This window comes from Struthio camelus, chromosome 3, assembly GCF_040807025.1.
Source record: "Struthio camelus isolate bStrCam1 chromosome 3, bStrCam1.hap1, whole genome shotgun sequence".
Classification (NCBI taxonomy): Eukaryota; Metazoa; Chordata; class Aves; order Struthioniformes; family Struthionidae; genus Struthio; species Struthio camelus.
In genome coordinates this window covers 64,223,135-64,240,836 of record NC_090944.1, presented here as the reverse complement: position 1 = coordinate 64,240,836, position 17,702 = coordinate 64,223,135, and the positions used below count along the sequence as shown (strand labels likewise).

The window sequence follows — 17,702 nt, the reverse complement described above, 5'->3', positions numbered from 1 at the left end:
TTGGCCAAAACACTCTAGGCACTGACTTGTTTAAAAAAAAAAAAAAAAAAAGGAGTAGCATTTCGCCAGCAGGTTTTGTTTGTTTCCAAGTAGGTGGGGATGATAATTGCTTTTTTGTACAAAGCCTAGTCCTTGCAACCTGTCAGTTGTGTCCTGAGATAGCATTCCTGCAGCATCCTGATCCGGCAGGCATCATCCTTTGGATCTGACCAACTATTCAAAATGCTCAGCATGATCAAGACTAACGCAGTTTTGGTCATAGGGTAGTGATACCACTCATAATAATCTCCCTAAACACATTACATTTTAAGCTTCCAGTTCACAAGGTTAAAAGAAGGACACAAACAAGGTCGTCAGCACCATGAATCTGAACTACTGAAATTCTGTCAAAGTTATTTCTTAAGTCTAATCCAAAGTGCCTAAGTAAATTTTAAATATTGCACCTAAATTTTTTCCACCAAAAAAATGAACTGCTCTTCTCTCAGTCCTTTTCAGTAAGCCAAAACATGCAATTGGAGCCAAGCCCACTCTCAGTCAAGTGCCCCTTTATTTCACAGCTGGCAATCACTAATGAAATCAAACAAGCCTAAAATTCATAGGGCCATTCAGAAGCTCACCCTCTACATGAAAAAAAAAAAAAAAATCAATAAATGTATTAATCTGACAACAGAATAGAAAACCCCACTAATCTAGAAATACAAAATCATTTTTTTCTATTCAGATGACTTTCTTATAAGTGGCCCACTTTCAAATTTTCCTCAGATTATCACATTTTTTGCAGATTATCACATTTTTTGCAATATTCCTGGATTCAATACATAACGAGAACTAATTCACTGCTTTTACAAAAAAAATGCCAGATTCAAACATACACGGCTGACGATGCTAAACAACCTTAGAAGTTAAAAGTATTTTTGTGCAACTGAATTAAGACTTAGCAGATGAAAATTACAATTCTGTGCCGTATAGCATTTTAAAGCGTACTAGCAATTACAGAGGAAGCTGGAGATAGGCACCCTAAAACTTTCAATCAAACCATATCTTTAGAAAAAGTCAGATTTCATATCACATTAGCTCACAAGCTTTTGAACATATGTAGGTAGCTCTGCTGGCACAGAGATCCTGCTCATTGCTCTGTAAATGTACAGCATTATCATTAAAACCTCAATTCTTGTCTATGGTTCTTAGTAGCCAAAATTAAAAAGATCAAATAGATGAGGGTAGGGACAAAGGGACATGATTAATTTATAAAACTACTTACAGGCTACTTTAACACTTACTTCTTCTGTCTGCTAGAAACTTACGTTTATTCTTCTTCAATACAAAAGAAAAGGTTACTGAAACATATCAGCTGTGATCATTCTAGGTTGACAATTTCCAGAGCCCTATCAGCAGAAAAATCTTACACATCATTAAATTATTTCTGGGATGAAAATCCTCATCTTGAATCCTAAGCAGTTAAGTCAATCATACTAAAGCATTTTAAAATTCAGCACACAGTTTTACTGATGTGTCTGCTGGTTCTCTGTTTGGAGAGCTGTCTTTTGAAACCTTCATCCATATTATCATCCTTCTAGCTGATGTATCACTGTGGTCACAAACACAGCCTGTGTAATCCCCAATGCAGTTCTTGCAAGGCTGTTTTTTTTTTTGGAGGTGGCAAGAGTGGGAGGAGTCCAATATCAAACTTAGCTCCACAAGCAACTCTGGCATGGTTAACAATCCCAAATTGATTTGCACCGTTACTGTATGCCACACTAAGACTTTCACAGGCTGCCAACAGCATGCTTTTAAAACAACTCCCATTACACTCAAGCCTACACGCACTCTATAAATCCTGATACTTTATTCTGAATTTTCACTTTCACTGGCTAATAATATGAATCATGCACTTGCACTGATAGTGTGTTCACATAGTCTGTTCTCAGACAAAGTCTTATTAAAACCAAAAGCAAATTAACTTTTTTAGGGTTTTTGCTTTTTTTCAACTAATTGATGCACAAGTTCAAAAGGAGAAAACAAACAAAAAACCCTTTCTACACAAATCAACCAATCTTTTTAAGAGGACTTCATCTCATTCAGATTTTTTTTTCCCCCTATAAAATTGAACTAGTAATTTTGAAACTATTATCCCTAACATGGCAGAGATTTTACTCTAGTAATAGGCAAATGGTTTCCATTTAATTTAAGAAGGCTCTGCCTTATTAAAAGGTGACTAGTGCTGCCTACTTATAGCTGTTCATGAATCTGACAGGTTGGGGCCTCCCAGAACTGAACATTTCTTGAAGTGTTACAGAATTGCACAGGGGGGGAAAAAAAAAAAACCTGCATATTTTGTGATCCCTTTTATTTACCAAAGCTGCTCATATATATCCTAGGTGAAAGATGCAGAACAGCTGTTTAGTCTTCATACACAGGTGTGTTTAGTGCTTGCTCTAACATCTTTTCATCTTGCTTGCTGTCATGTCTCTTCAAGGGATAGTTTGTGAAGTATGAAGGAAAAAAATAAAAGAGGAAATAGAAGTGCATACTTTCAGACAGATCAACATGTCTCAACTTTTTCATTTGAAATATTAAAGTCAATTTATTTATGATGAAAATCATCAGAAGACCATTCTCCTGGATTTAAAATATTTTGGTTTTTCTTTGCAAAAAAGAAAAAAATAAGAAAACAAACCAACGCACTCTAGGTACAACCCCAGATGCTGTGGCTTTCCTGCCTGCCTCTCTTCCTCATGTATGTCCATACTGATAACATATCTAGTTCAAAAAAAGTCTAATCACTATCTAAATTAACAGGGTTGTAGTCAGGGTCATCCTCTTCATCTTCCAACTCTAAATCATCCATTTCTTGGAATAAAGATTCATCAACCTCCACACTATTTCCAGCTGCAAGGAAAAGAAAATAATTTATTTTCCATACAAGAAGGAGAACAAAGAATCTGAACAAACAACACTGTTTTATATTCATTCTTCAATGCAGAAATCTGTTAACTTATTTGGCTTTTTATATACCCAACAGGCATGGAAGAAGAACAAACATCTCTTTACAGCTGAAGTCAAGCTTCTTCCTCATACCAAAAACCCAGTAAAGAGAAACATGACATAGGACCTCAGAGTCCACTGGAAAAATGAAGTTAACATTTGGAGTTCCCAGAAACAGAAATCCTTTCTCCTACCTATTTCCAAAGTGAGAGCTCAAGGCCTCAAAGCCAGCAGAATAGTTACAACTGCCAATCACAGAAACACTTGTATGGTTTATTAAAAACCTTACACACCATTTATACATATAGGTGTGTGCATATGTCTCTCTCTCCAGCTTTCTAAAGTTAACAGCTTAATGTTTGTTCAAATTTCAAATAACATTATGTAATCTAACATTAACATAAATATTTATATTGTAAGCATTAGATGGTAAGGAAAGCATTCATCATCAACATGATTAAGCATTCAAGGCTCTAACTGCTGGAGCAACAATACTCAAGAACATCTGGCTAGCTCAGAAGAGAACGGCATTAGGCATATGCTATGCTTTTCTTTGTCTTTCAAGCCTTCTCCCCTGCTGCACGCTCAGTCTAAGAGCATTCTAAGTTTCTCCGCTTAACCTCTAATTTCACTTTTTAACCTCTTGCATACATCAAATTCAGCTTGCATTGTTCAGTTCTTAGGAAATAGTTTTCCATACACTCCTCCCTATAATATTAATTTATTTTTGTACACATAATTAGTAAATGTATTCTTAAAGCAATTTTCCCAAAAAAGCTCTGGATACAAAGAGTTATATACATAAATGTATACAAGTGCATGCTAAGGAACACCAAAACAGATAGAATTATGCTTTAAAAAATATTTTCTTCGTAAGCAAATTTGAAGGGCAGACAACTATTGAAGATAGGCAGTAATATTTCAAAGTGTTTTCAGACTTCTATTGAGGCTGAAAGTTTTAGAAGTAAGCTGAAGCTTTGCATGCTTTCACATTTTCTTTGGAAAGAAATGACCATAAAGCAAGGGCAAAACTTCAGGTCTGTTGTTATTACAATTGTACGTGACAATAGCTTCGTCATCTGGCCACTGAAATAAGTGTTTTTGCACTGTTTTTCAAAGAGCCCTTAAAATCATTTCCATCTAAAACATAAAGCCATTATGCCATTTCAACTGTGAAGATTAGTATTACTTATTACACAAAATGGTAACACTAAATCACAGCTACTAATCTGTTACATTTATGCTAGAATGCAAACCAACAAAAAAACAAGAGTTTCATTAGACAGCAACAGGATTAAAGCTAACTCATTAAACCCAAGTCATTACACGAAAAATGCATGCACAAAACTGAAATACAGAGGTCTGTTCCTCCCTTGAAAAAAACTAAAGATTCTGTGAGCAGGCCACCTTCACTTTGAATATTCTGGAGAACGGCAAATTTAAATTATGTTTTGTATGTTTTAATTGTTACACTCAGAGATAATTCTGAGCCCTTCTCTGCACGTGTATTTTGCAGCAGCAGCCGCAGCAGATAAATTGCCTCAACACAAAATCAATCTTTTAAATTAGGATATTAAAGCAGTACAGAAAATGAATTAGGTATGTGATTATGTATAGATTTATTTTTATTCTTCTCTAACAAATTTTCCAAGTTTAACAGCTTTTGGAACAGGCTTGCAACATTTTTAACTGGAACCAGGGCAATTTTCTCACTACGATAACAGTCAGACAAACCTGCACAAAACCACAAAGAAAAGCTGAGTTGCACAGACGTAAACAACATCATAATTTGACCTGTAAGATGTTTATTACTGGTGTTGAAGCTCAGGAAAAAAAAAAAAAAAGTAGAATTTTAAGATCTATGATTGAAATGGGGGGCAAAAAGGATGGCTATTAGAAAAAAACACATATTTTTTTAAAAAATTTCCAATCCAAACACTTGAATAGAAGTAAGAGAAATAATATCAAATAACATATATATTAATATATAATAATACTATCAACTCAAAACTGAAAATAGATATGCTTTCGGATCTTTAAAACACATTTTTAGAGGAAATTTTAACCATTTTTGTTAACTTCCAATACAGTACTACTCCCCAGAAACTTCCAACTTAAAATTGATACTGAGGTAAGATTATAAATCAGAATTGTAATACAGATTTTGCTTGGGAATTTTGACCTATTTTAAACCACTGTCTTTCAACAGTGGAAACAAACATAAATTTACCTTCCTCCAAGAACTGGATGTCAGATGTGTCAAGATTGTGATCCATTTCAAATAGCTGTTTTCCTAGAGATCACAAAATGAAAAACATATTAGCAAGCAAGATTTTGAAATAACTAATATGCCAACATAAGGCAACAACAGTTAATACATGTATTTTAGTTTTTTCAAATCAGCCAAAGTAGTCTCTTTAAAAAAAAACAAAAAAAACCCTGCTCATTTCTCTAATTAAGTTCCTCATTCTCATTTTAGACTGTTTGCCCAGCATTTTTCCATGCCAATAAGCTTCCTTCTCTTATAAGTGAAATGAATCACTGTTTCTTGTGGAGAGTCACTTTAACATTATTAAGGTTTTAATAGCAGGGTGGGAAAGTTTACACTACACTGCCCCACAGCACCTGCTCAGGCCTAATACTCATCCTTTATTCCACAAGAAATGCTCTATGGGAACTGAAAGGGAAGCTAGTTCCCTCCTCCATCATTTCCCCTACATCCTTCTCATTCAAAAAACAAACCATATGTACACACAAGTCACAGGATCCTACATCTGTGTGAGAAAACATCACAAAATATAAAATAAAGCCTTTTTAATTGGGAGGCTGGGGAGGAAACGCTCACAACGTTTTCCAAATAAACTATCTATCCTCCAGAAAAGTAACAGTATGCATCTGCATTGCTTATGCAAGCTCCTGCCAACAAAACTGGTTGGTATTCATAGTAAAACTTACATGAAGTTTCTTATTTTACTGGGGTTGCACACATAACACTTGAGATTAAGCCTATTTTTAGGTTTCCAAAGGAGAGATTCTATAAACTAGACTCTTATAAAGAAAAATAGACACAGCACTCTAACAATAGTTTTAAGAGCATAAAAACTCGAGAAAGCCCGATTTCCATCGGCTCATCTTCGTAGATGCCTGAATGCATTTCCTTCAGAGAAGCATTAAATGTCTCTTCTGCACTGTACAGCTTTTTATGAAACTAGTGGCAACTTACTATCTTTAAGACTTCCATCTCTCTGTCAAATTTGATCCGGCCACAAAACCGGCCACAGATTTCAAAAAACTGTTGGGAGAAGGGAGGAGATAAGATAACAATGATAAAACATGATCATGGAAGTTTGGTTTTCTCCGGTAATCAGGCTAAAAAATGGATCCAAGGTCCCAAGAGCCATAGGTCAAAGCTAAGCTCTGGAGAGTCTTGGGGATACTGTCCAAGATTTATTCTTATACACAGGTTCTCAAAAGAAAAGTCATTTCCCCACATTTTACCCACTGGATAGAGTTTGCTTTCTGCTGGACAGACTCAAATCTGTAGAACATAGCATTCCTGAAACCACCGCAATGATGGCTCCTCTCCAAAAGATCAGAGCAGAGGCTACTGTCCTCACTAGATTTATCATAAGCTTGTCACATACACCAGACAGCCTCTGTGTTGCTTCAGTCCAACAACAATATCCCAAACTTCAACAGCCACTAGAATATTTTGAAGTCACTGTATGATGCAGTGCCCTACTGCCAAAGCAATAAAGGCCAAAGCCTGATGTAGACTCTTTCTGTTGCTTAACAATTACCAACTATTTCTGCCAGGAAAAAGGCAGCAGCAGCAGCAGCTCAAAGTGGTATGCTGTCTGACACAAATCCATAAAAAAAAAAAAAAACTTAACTGCAGTTTAGGAACCTTAATTATTTCAGCAGAAATCTTTAATGTAACTGCTTTGTGCTTAGCCTAACATCTGCACTCAAGACCAGTCTAAGACACGAGGACAACAATCTAATAAATTTATTTACTACTATACTCTTACCATTTGAAAATAAGTTTTAGACTTGTCATTATAGTCTGATAACATTGCAAAAGACTTCAGGAGAAGTTTTAAGTCTTACCACTTAATTTATTTTTGCCCGCTTGTTCTTCTTCTTTCATTTTTTTTCTTTTTATTTCTAGGAGTTCTGCATCAAACTTCGCTTTCCAGTTTAGGAAATTCTCAATTGTAACAGGAGTGCCATGAAAACGTTGCTAAAAAGAATAAAAATCAAGGCTGCACACACACATCAACTGGCAAAGCTACAAGTGAAGATAAGCATTCTCTTCATTAAGTTACAACACTGCAGAAGCACTGCTCGCTGTGAATTACTCTCATAAATTAATCCTAACCACGAGAGAATATACAAAAAGCACAGATGCTTGACTGTTTTTTGTCATGAGGCTAAGGTGGAAATTATTATAGAAAATCCCTGATTACTACCTTTAGACCTCCAGCGCAATTGTCAGTAGCATATTACTAATACAGGTTATCGATAGGTAGGCAGCACTTCTTAGCAGCTCACATGTGTAATCTAGACTGAAATATTTTCTATTAAAGTACTTCAACTTTTCTCTGTTGTTAGCAGAGAAAAGAAAGGTTTGGTTGGGTTGGGTTTTTTACCACTTATTTTTCCGCTTTTTTCAAAAAATCTGAGTATTCCAAGTCCCACCACCCTCTAGCTACTTTTGAGGAAGAAAAATTAAGACTCAGTAGTTATATTTACCACAGTGCATCCCATGGATGGAAAACCACAGTGGCTAGTAGGGAGAGAATACCAGGTCCTGAAGACTGTAGAGGATGGGGCAAGCAGTGAGACCTGCTTCCATCCTATCTAGTCAGCCAACCAAGGAAGAGAGGCTTCCACAGACCAAGAGCAGCCCAGCCCGTGCACAGCGTGGCATATTCTATCCGTTTTTGCTCCCCATGCCTTCTTGGCACTTAAAACAAGCGATAGGCTACAGAAACTCCATTTTCACTGGGGGAATATCTCTGAGCCAGGCTTTCTAAATAATGCTAGGAGTGACTGTGAACATGCAATATATTTCTGAAAAGAGTACTTTAGAAAGTTAAAAAAACACCAAAACAGAAAAAACACAAACAAAAAACACTGAAGTACACTAGAGAATCTTTGAGTTCTCAAGTTCTAATTATACCAACTTTGGGCTAGGTGTTCCTCTCTCAGTGCAACTGAGAAGTGCTTCTGCATCAAACCTGTGCAGTAAAAAAGTGGGAATTTTTTAGTTGAAAATATTATTTTACATACTTTTTCTTCTTCTTCTGCTTCTCTTTCTTTCTGTTTCTTTTCCTCTTCTCTTCGTGTTTTCATTTGATCCACTATTTCATTTAATTTCTCCTGTACTGCTGAGACTAGAGTGAAGATCATTACCATTCCCAAATTTTCTTCTGCCTGCAACATAAAGAAGGCAGCTTCACACAGAGGTAGAACCTCAAGCCTTCAGTAACTGAATGCATCTATCTGTTCGGAAAGCACGATGCTGTGCCAATGTAAATAACACAATTGAAGCACTCTGCACCAGTTTCAAAAGCTCACTCTCAAATCCAAGTCAAAACGAGCCTGAAATGGTTGGGCAGCAAAGCACTAACAATGATCTCTTTCAGATTATCAACATTTTCTAGACTTCAGGAAGGCTTTTTCCATGAAAAAAGTAAAGTCTACAGTAGGATCACAACTCCAAGATCTGAATACCATAGATCTTGGAGACAGTAGGCACTCAGAGCCTCTCTTCTCTTGAATGGCTTACTCCTTAATCCCATACACATGTTCCTTTGAAGTGAGACAGTTTCCCATGGGGGAGGGGGTGGAAATCAGTTGTTAGAAAGAAGGTTATAGGAAGTATTGTAAATTGAAAAGAAGAAACATCTCTGTAGAACAGAATATGTCAATTTTAAGGCAAGGAGGACTTGTACAGAATTCCTGAATTGAAACAGGTGTTTCCTGCTCGTTCCTTCACAGTGCACAGTCACCAGTCCCAATGGCTTAAAGGCCCTATAGTAACATAACTATTTAGGGAAAAAAATGAAGGCTGATGTAGCATTTTTAATTCTATCTGAATAAAATTGAAGTAGCTTATTTCCACAAATATCATAATGCAGTTGAATGAATTTACGTTAAGCTAGAAACGCGAAAGATGGGAAGCCCCAGAACTCTCCCATTTCATTTTTGCATTCACGCACCCTGACTTAGCTCTCTATTTTGCTTATTGCATTAATGTATGCTTCTAAAGAAAATTGGAAGAGCACAAATGTCACTCGGGCAAGAAGGAGAACTCGGGAAACTATAGGCCAGTCAGCCTTACCTTGATCCCCGGGACAGTGATGGAGCAACTAATCCTAGATGTAATTTCCAGACACGTGAAGGACAGGAAGGTGACTGGGAGCCATCATAGATTTACAGTGGGTAAATTATTCTTAACCAACCTGATATCTCATCACAGAAGGCTGACTGCCTTGGTGGAGGACAGTAAAGCAGTGGATGTTGTTTATCTTGACTTTAGTAAGGCTTTTGACACTGTCTCCCATAACATCCTCAAGACAAGCTGATGAAATATGGGCTAGATATGCTCTCAGCAAGGCAGACTGAAAACTGGCTGAACTGCCAGGCTTTTCAATGGTTGTCATCAGCTGCACAAAGTCCAGCTGGAGGCAAGTTGCTAATGGTGTGCCCCAGTGATTGATACTGAGGCCAACACTGTTTAACCTCTTCACTGATGACCTGGACGATCAGACTGAACATACCCTCAGCAAGTTTGTTGATGATACAAAACTGAGACGAGTGGCTGACACACCAGAGGGCTGTGCTGCCATTCAGAGGGACCTGGACAGGCTGGAGAGATGGGCAGAGAAGAACCTCATGAAATTCAGCAAAAGGAAGTGCAAAGTCCTGCACCTGGGGAAGAATAATGCCATGCACCAGTACAGGCTGGGGGGGGCTGACCAGCTGGAGGGCAGCTTTGCAGAGAAGGACCTGGGAGTCCTCGTGGACAAGAAGTTGAGCACGAGCTAGCAACGTGCCCTTATGACAAAAAAGGCCAATAGTACTGCATTAGGAAGAGTGTGGCCAGCAAGTTGAGGGAGGTGATCCTTCCCCTCTACTCAGCCCTGGTGAGGCCACATCTGGAGCACCATGTCCAGTGCTGGGCTCCCCAATAATTAAAAAAAAAAAAAAGAGAGAGAGACATGGATTTACTGGAGACAGTCCAGTGAAGGACTGCAAAGAGGTTTAAGGGACTGAAGCATCTCTCCTATGAGGAGAAGCTGAGAGAGCAGGGACTCTTCAGCCTGGAGAAGAGAAGACTGAGGGGGGATCTGATCAATTACCTGAAGGGAGGGAGGGTATAAAGAGCACGGGGCCAGACTCTTCTCAGTGGTGCTCAGTGACAAGATGAGAGGCAATGAAACACAGTAACACAAGAAAACACTTCTTTACTGTGAGGGTGGTTCAACACTGGTGCAAGTTGCCTAGAGAGGGTGTGGATGCTCCATCCTTGGAGATATTCAAAGCCTAGCTGGACACTGTCCTGGGCAACCTGCTCTAGCTGACCCTGACTGAGCAGGGGGGTTGGACCAGATGACCTCCAGAGGTGCGTTCCAGCCCAATCACCATTCAATTAATTCCATGAAATTATTTCATGATGAAGTATTCATACAGGATATTAACAAAAAAATCCCTGAAGATATAATAATGCACTACTTCTGATAACAACGCCAAAAGCAGATCTGCAATTTGAATGTCTTTTACCAAGCTCAAAAATCATACTAAGTCCCTACAGCAGGGAATATATTTCAAATCAGTAGGACATGTACTTGAGGGATAAATCCTGGACAATGAAGTGATATCAGGAAGAACTGAAATACTTCATTTTCCTTACCTGTTGTTCTAGTAGTTTTATTATGTCCATGACATCATTATCTTCAAGATTCTCCTGGGAGACTATTTCATAAAGTGGAGTTTCATCAGGATATTTTTCTCTATAGGTGAATTTAAGAGTTGTCTGGACAGCTACAGGACAAAAAAAGTCATATTCTTATGATAAACAAACATAGTTAATTATACAATTTTCTGTTGCATCAGTAGCCTAATAACAAACAAAAGATTTTAAAATAAAAAAAAAATCCTATCTTAGGAATAGTCATCTTACAGAGGTTAAAACTACATGAACCTATTTAAACATGATGCAACAGCAGTGAGAAATTAAGACAGTAAAGTTCAACCCTGCATAAACTATTACTAACTATTCGTGTCTGAAAGGACTTTAGAAAGTCTGGAAAACTTTATCTGGTATGGTGGATCTTTGAGCAGTAATCTCTTCTCATCCCTCACCCCAGTTAAAGCTGGAAAAAAAGGGGCAGACTCCTATTAACAAAGAAATCTAGAGAAAACCTCCACATATTAATATTTTAAACTCTGGACACCCAGCTGGAATATGAACCACTGTGTCAAGTACCAGGACTCCGTATACAGCATATGACAAGTACACAGCATCCAGTAAATATTATTAAGTAGAGAGGAGCACTGCCGAAGGACGATACACTCGACATGAAACCACCCAGTGGCTAGGAGAACAGGGAAACAACATCAAAAAGAATTATATTCCATCCCTTCATGTAGCTTGCCTAGAACACCAGGGAGAAAACCTCCTTTAGTTCAAGACTCACAGCTCTGGCTGTCCAGCAGTCTACTCCAAACAGATACCAGCTCTGAGCAGGGCCTGCTCCTTTAAAACTGAAGGAGACAGTAGCAGTTTCTTCCTTTTAACAGTAACTCAGAACAGCAGCTCTCAAACTTACCTGGAGTGAGGCTTGCTTACAACAAGCCCATACAATTACTTGAAACAGGTACAAAGACACCAAATGCTTACAAAGGGACTTGGAACCTATACCTCTTTGTTCAGGAACTGTTCCTTAGGAGCTACGTATTTGCCCGAGAAGTGCGATACACAGATTCAACTCCTCCATACAGCTGCTGTACGTAAGACTGCTAGAAAATCACCTAATGACACGGCTGCAAGCTACTATATGGATGGCGACTACAATTCTTTTTGAAGGTACACTGCAAAGAATTTGAGATTCAGCATATCAGAAAACAGAAGTAGCAAAAGAGAGCACAACCCCACAGACCAGAGCTTAGGTATTTGTGCTGAAGAAGGGACCCACTTCAACATTCTTGCAAAATGAACACAGATAATCAGAACTATCATTTCTGGTGAATGCCTGCTGGATCATGTCCCTCAAAGGGCTTAAGCAGAGATGTAGCTAATTCTTGGCTACTGAACTAGGCTTATGCAGAAACTAGGTACATAGTTATGCAGCTCTATCCCAACTGGGGTAATTCTGGATATATGCACCCACACACATCTCTGAGTGCACAGTGAACTACAAACTTCAGCTGGAAGACGCACATGGAGTTTGGCTACCAGCTGAACTCACTTGTGCAAAGGATTAAAATTCTGAACTCACATGTCTTTCGTCCTGAGAGCTAAAGCATATTTGGACATGCCAGATTGTCAAAAGTATTTCAGGGTACCATATAGCCTTTCTATACTAGAAGGGTACTAGGTGCTGACTGCCCCCATTAGGAACATTATAGGGACACAGTGAATCACAATCAGCCAGTCTGTAAGCAAAAGATATGGTGAACATATGTGACACTTGATAATAAAGTTTAGGAGCTTTCTGTGCATGCAGCACCTTATTTTAAACTAGTTCAGAATCTTTATTTTTATATATTACATAGACTGTCCCCCTTACTGATTATGAGCTTACGGCTACCTTTCTATAAGAGAATAACACCACTTTAGAAAGAATATCCCTATTCCCTTTTCCATACACATCTTTCTAGGGGTATGCCATGCTTTTAAACTTCATTGGAAGAAACTATTCTAGTGAATCAATCATGATGCACTGATAAGCATAGTCTAATGGCCCTAAATAGTTATTTTACCTTTCAGACACTGGTCCACAACACTAACTAAATCAACCACTTAGGGCAACAACTATAGGTTACCCTGAAAAGATCAAGGATAAAACAGAGGCCCACAGTTCTGCAGCCAGTTTGAGCACTGTAGGCAGGTTTCTAACACTACTCCTTGTACTTAAGTGGAAAACATTGAGCCCAAAATCCACACCTCTATAGACAAAAAAAAAAAAAAAGGACTTTATCCAGTCTTTGCAAGACAGCATCAAGATTTCCTACAGAAGCATCAAACATAATAAATGTAAGATATTTCAAGTGTAGGTATATTTCACTAAATAGTGCACAGGTATATGGAGATATATTTTTTAAAAGTGATTATAATTTTGGAAGTTACAACAGAATGGTCTTCCCACCTATATATTTTTAAGTCTTGATCAACTTACTTTCATCATTTTCTCCTGCTTCAGATGTCACAGTGATTGTGAAAGTCGTTGGCTTTTCTGACAATACTGTTAAGAGAAGAAAAAAAAAGGAAAAAGAAAAAAGAGGAGAGAGAGGGAGAGAGATATTCCTTAAATCAGAGAGCCACTTCTTCACTTCATTAAATCTGAATTTCTCTATGACTAATGAGGCAAGGTAGCTTTTTAATACAATGTTAAGGACCTTCCTCCCCCTATTTAATAAATATTTTTCTATTAACAACTATTTTCTGTGCTCTTTGTATAACACCATATAGCATCAACAATAAACAAAAGTTTCTCCATCAAAGGACAAATACAGTGCAAATTTACATACTATTAAATACCATAAATACCATTAAATGTTAGGACACAAAACGTGTGCAGCCCCCCTCTCCAAGATCATTCGCTTGCTTGTGCTAGATAAGATTGATGAATATCCAGCACATTCTTGATCCTAGACTATTTTTAGAGAATGTTTGCTCTATTTCTATATTTAGAACAGCTTAAAATAGAAAGTGCTTCTTAAAACAAAATGCTTTCTTTCAAGCATCTACAATTTAGGTCTGAAAGCAACCTAAAAGAAAAAGGGACTGTAAATAGTCAATATAAAAATTTAATCCATGAGCCACCAGGTTCACCCGGCAAAGCAAAAATCAGGGCTTTTTTTTTTTTTACTATCCAAGTACCACACTAGAATGAAATTGCATGAATGAGGCAGTCAGAAGGAGGACAGGTAAGAATTAATAATTCTGCAGGGCCACCCAAAGGGTAAACCCTATGATCTACAGTTTCACAGGCTAGATAACTGCATCTCACTGCACAATTCTGCACTACAGACCACATCTTTGTATAAGAACTAAAAATTGCGCTCAAAATGTTTATTTGGAATCTAGTATGTATGAATGAACAGTATTAGTAATTAGGGAAGATTTGATTAACATAATATAATAATCTTTTCTCCTCCTTCCCTCTTTGGGCACAAGAGCACTGCATAAATGAACAACAACTCTGAGTAAGCACTGGCATAGAGCTTGTATGAAAGTATATTTCAATCAGTGACTCAGCATCCTCAGCCATCAGCGATCAATTTATACACCTTTAACACAAAGCTGAAGAACCCAGGCAGATCTCTAGGTGATAGCACTGGACAGATGTAGTGGGTAAAGTCTGTGCGATAAAGTTACTGCTAAGTAAGAGATGGTGTGACTTAGTGCAGAGTAGGTACTGTGCAGGCAGAGACAGAAAATGCAAGACAATTTTCTTAATAAACACCCTGGATGCTGAGCACCATAAATCACATCGGAATAGCTAGCATGGCAGATATCCTTACTAGCTTGACGGTATCTAGGCAGAAGAATCTGAAGAGCAAGTACGTCCATCACATGAAAGTTTTAGCAATATAATATTCTACAAGTGGGAAGTAAACCTTGCCTCTGTTCCTCATAGGCCTGTACCAGAATAAGGTAGACACTGACAATACACTTACAGAGAAAACTGCATCTTTCAGTACTCTAAAACATCCCATTGCTTTGTGAGAAGCAGTTACAAGAAAAGAAAACCGATCGAAATGCACGCCAATTCCTGAATTCCAGCTTAAAGACTTTTTTTTTTTTTTGGGGGGGGGGGGGGGCCGTTCTCCAAAGGTTAGCCCCAGCCACCGCTCAAGCGCAGATACAGGAATCCGAGGCAGTGACGGGCTGCTGCGGGTGCACTACAGACTTCAGTGCCGTTTAAACAAGCACCGCCGACACAAGACCTACAAGAAGCTGGTGAAAGCCGCGATCAGTGACAAGCGGAAAGAAAGCGTGAAGCCTGGCCTGCGGAGAAACCACGAAGAACAAAAAAAAAAAGGGAAAAAAAGAAAATAAATGAAGAAGGAGCTCAGCCCGTGCCGCTAGAAGCGAGGCAATGCCCCAGGCAAACCCCAGCAGAGAGAGAGCGGGGGGTGGCCGAGCTCGCCGCGGCGGGGGAGCGCGCCGGCGGCGGGGCCCCGGCCGACCAGCGGTGCCGGCCCGCCGAGCGCGGCCCGCCGCGGGCCCGGGCCCGTGTGGCGGGGCGGGGCGGGGCGGAGCGGAGCCGGCAGCGCCGGGCTACGGGCGGCATCCCGGCGCGGCTCACCCGTGAAGGAGTCCGGGTAGATGGACTCCAGGGCCTCCAGCTCGTTGCGCTGCTCCTCGCTGTAGTCGGTCATCGCCGCCAACGGCCATGGGCCGCGCGCACCGCGCAGCGCCCCCCGCTCCGCCCCTCTCACAACCGGCTCGCCTCCTCCCCCGACTCCCGATCTGCTCGCTCATGCATCGGCTGGGCAGCCCTCGCGCCGTCCTCGCACGCGCGCGCGCCGCCGCCGGTGGACCGCTCCGCGGTGGATGCATTTGGGCTGAGGAGGGGGCGGTCGCGCGGCGATGGGCGGCTTGGCGCGGGCGGCTCCGCCTCGCGGTGGGAGCGCTGCGCCGGAGGCGGGGCGCAGAGAAGCCCCGCCCCCTCCCCTTTCCCCCGCGCAAGCGCTCTCTATGTGAGGGGAGGGCCCTTCCCCCAGCTACGGGGCGCCGCGTAGGTCAGTGCAAAACGCAGGGAAGGCGTGCGTGCCTCGCCTTCTTTCGCCTGCCTCCCTCCTTGGCAGTAGTTGTGCTTTGGATAGATGAAGTGTTCAGTCTCTAACGGCTAGATCCCTCAGGGTCCGTTGGCCCTACCTGTAAAGAGGTGGACCTCAGGGTTACTTTAAAAGAAGCATTTGGGCTGGGATTCAGTCTTCATCATTCTTCCCCTGGACATTTCTAGGGGGGCCAGGCAAACTGAAGGGTAACTGAAACTGTAGATGTAGGAAAAACGTGATAATGCCACGGACATCACTGAATTTCAGGCTGAGATAAGTTCATCTGATGTGGGTGGAGAGTTCAGTCGGAGGAGGCTAGAGTTAGAAAGCACCTGCAGACTTTTCAGGAAGCAGTCAGATTATGCAGACAGCAAAATTATGCTCCTACAGAGCAGGAGGAGTAAAAAATAGCGTTTGGGAGCCCCTGTACTTAGGAGTTACCTACAGGAGAGGATGTAAAACTCCTCTTAACAGGTCAAGCAGCAGCTCACCCCAAGAGATACTTAGTACATGGAGTAATTTTAAGATGCATCACTTTCCCGGGCTTGTGGCCAGCAGTCTTCCCTCAGGCGCACTTCACGAGCCCATATTTTCCAGCAGCCAGTTTTATGGTAGAAATAGAGACAGTCATTTTCACTTCCAGTGAGTGAACTAAAATTATAAATTGATTTTGGGTAAGATGACTCAGGTTTTAGCAAACACAGTTAGACCCTTCAGTACCAACCTCATTGATTTTCTGTATTCACAAGTTCTTTTAAAAGCTGTGGCTTACTTCATACCACTCCATGACATAGTTTGGGAATCAGAGAGGAGTGAAAGAAAAGACATCAAATCATCTATACTCCTATAGCTATATTTAGTAGTATTTTAGATAAACAAGGTAGCCTAACAGGATGACAGTCTATTTGAATATACTTCACAATGACAGATAAAGTTAATACTTCTAATCATAATTTGTGTTTAGAAATTTTTAAATAATCAAATGTAAAAATAAAAAAATACAGGACAAATAGTAATTATGGGAAACAATTGGAAAACATGAGGTTTTAAATGAAGTTAGTTTGACAGGAAGTAAAAGGAACTTGAAGGTTTTCCCCTAACTGCATCATTATGTAGTGGGACTGTAAAAAAAAAAAAAAAAAAAGAGGAAGTGGAAAAATCCCACACAATATAAAGAGAGGAGCTAGCTTTTTGTCATTTGTATCAAGAAGATAGTATAGGCTTTTTAATCAAAACTTTCAGATACAGAAATCAGTTGCATATTTCCCAGATTAAAAATAAGACAGAGCATTATGTGTAAAATGACACAAAGACTGTAAATAAAATTAGAGATTGTATTTACTGGCCTAGAAATATTTGCTTCCTAAGCAATTCACATGAATGTTACAGCTCTACTTAGTGGAAAGTTTAGGATTGAGATGAAATACATACATGGGAATTTAAGTATTTGTTTTATGATGAATCAGGTATCAGTCCAGTCATTCAGCATATGTATATTTTGAGTTTGAAAAGTGCTTGCTTTTGTTTATAAGGTTAAATTTTTTCAAAGCAAGATCAAATATGCTCAGCAAGACCTACATTTTTAACATGCTCCTGCATTCTGTAGTAGCATGTGCTAAATATTTTCCCCACCTGAAAACTCCAGAGTCATTTTTAACTGCAGATATCATACTATAATCTGCCCTACGGATTTGCAG

The 17,702-nt window shown here is 39.6% G+C and overlaps 1 protein-coding gene across 1 annotated transcript; it reads right to left on the bottom strand.

Annotated features, from left to right (window-relative positions):
* Window positions 1–528: 528 nt before the first annotated feature.
* Window positions 529–15,864, bottom strand: RWDD1 (RWD domain containing 1). Its single transcript, XM_068938113.1, has 7 exons — window positions 15,531–15,864; window positions 13,395–13,460; window positions 10,907–11,037; window positions 8,281–8,424; window positions 7,096–7,228; window positions 5,216–5,278; window positions 529–2,889 (listed from the first exon to the last, which is right to left on the bottom strand). Exons 1-7 carry the CDS (start codon window positions 15,601–15,603, stop codon window positions 2,777–2,779), a joined length of 723 nt encoding a protein of 240 aa, XP_068794214.1. The 5' UTR covers window positions 15,604–15,864; the 3' UTR covers window positions 529–2,776.
* Between the last annotated feature and the right edge of the window lie 1,838 nt (window positions 15,865–17,702).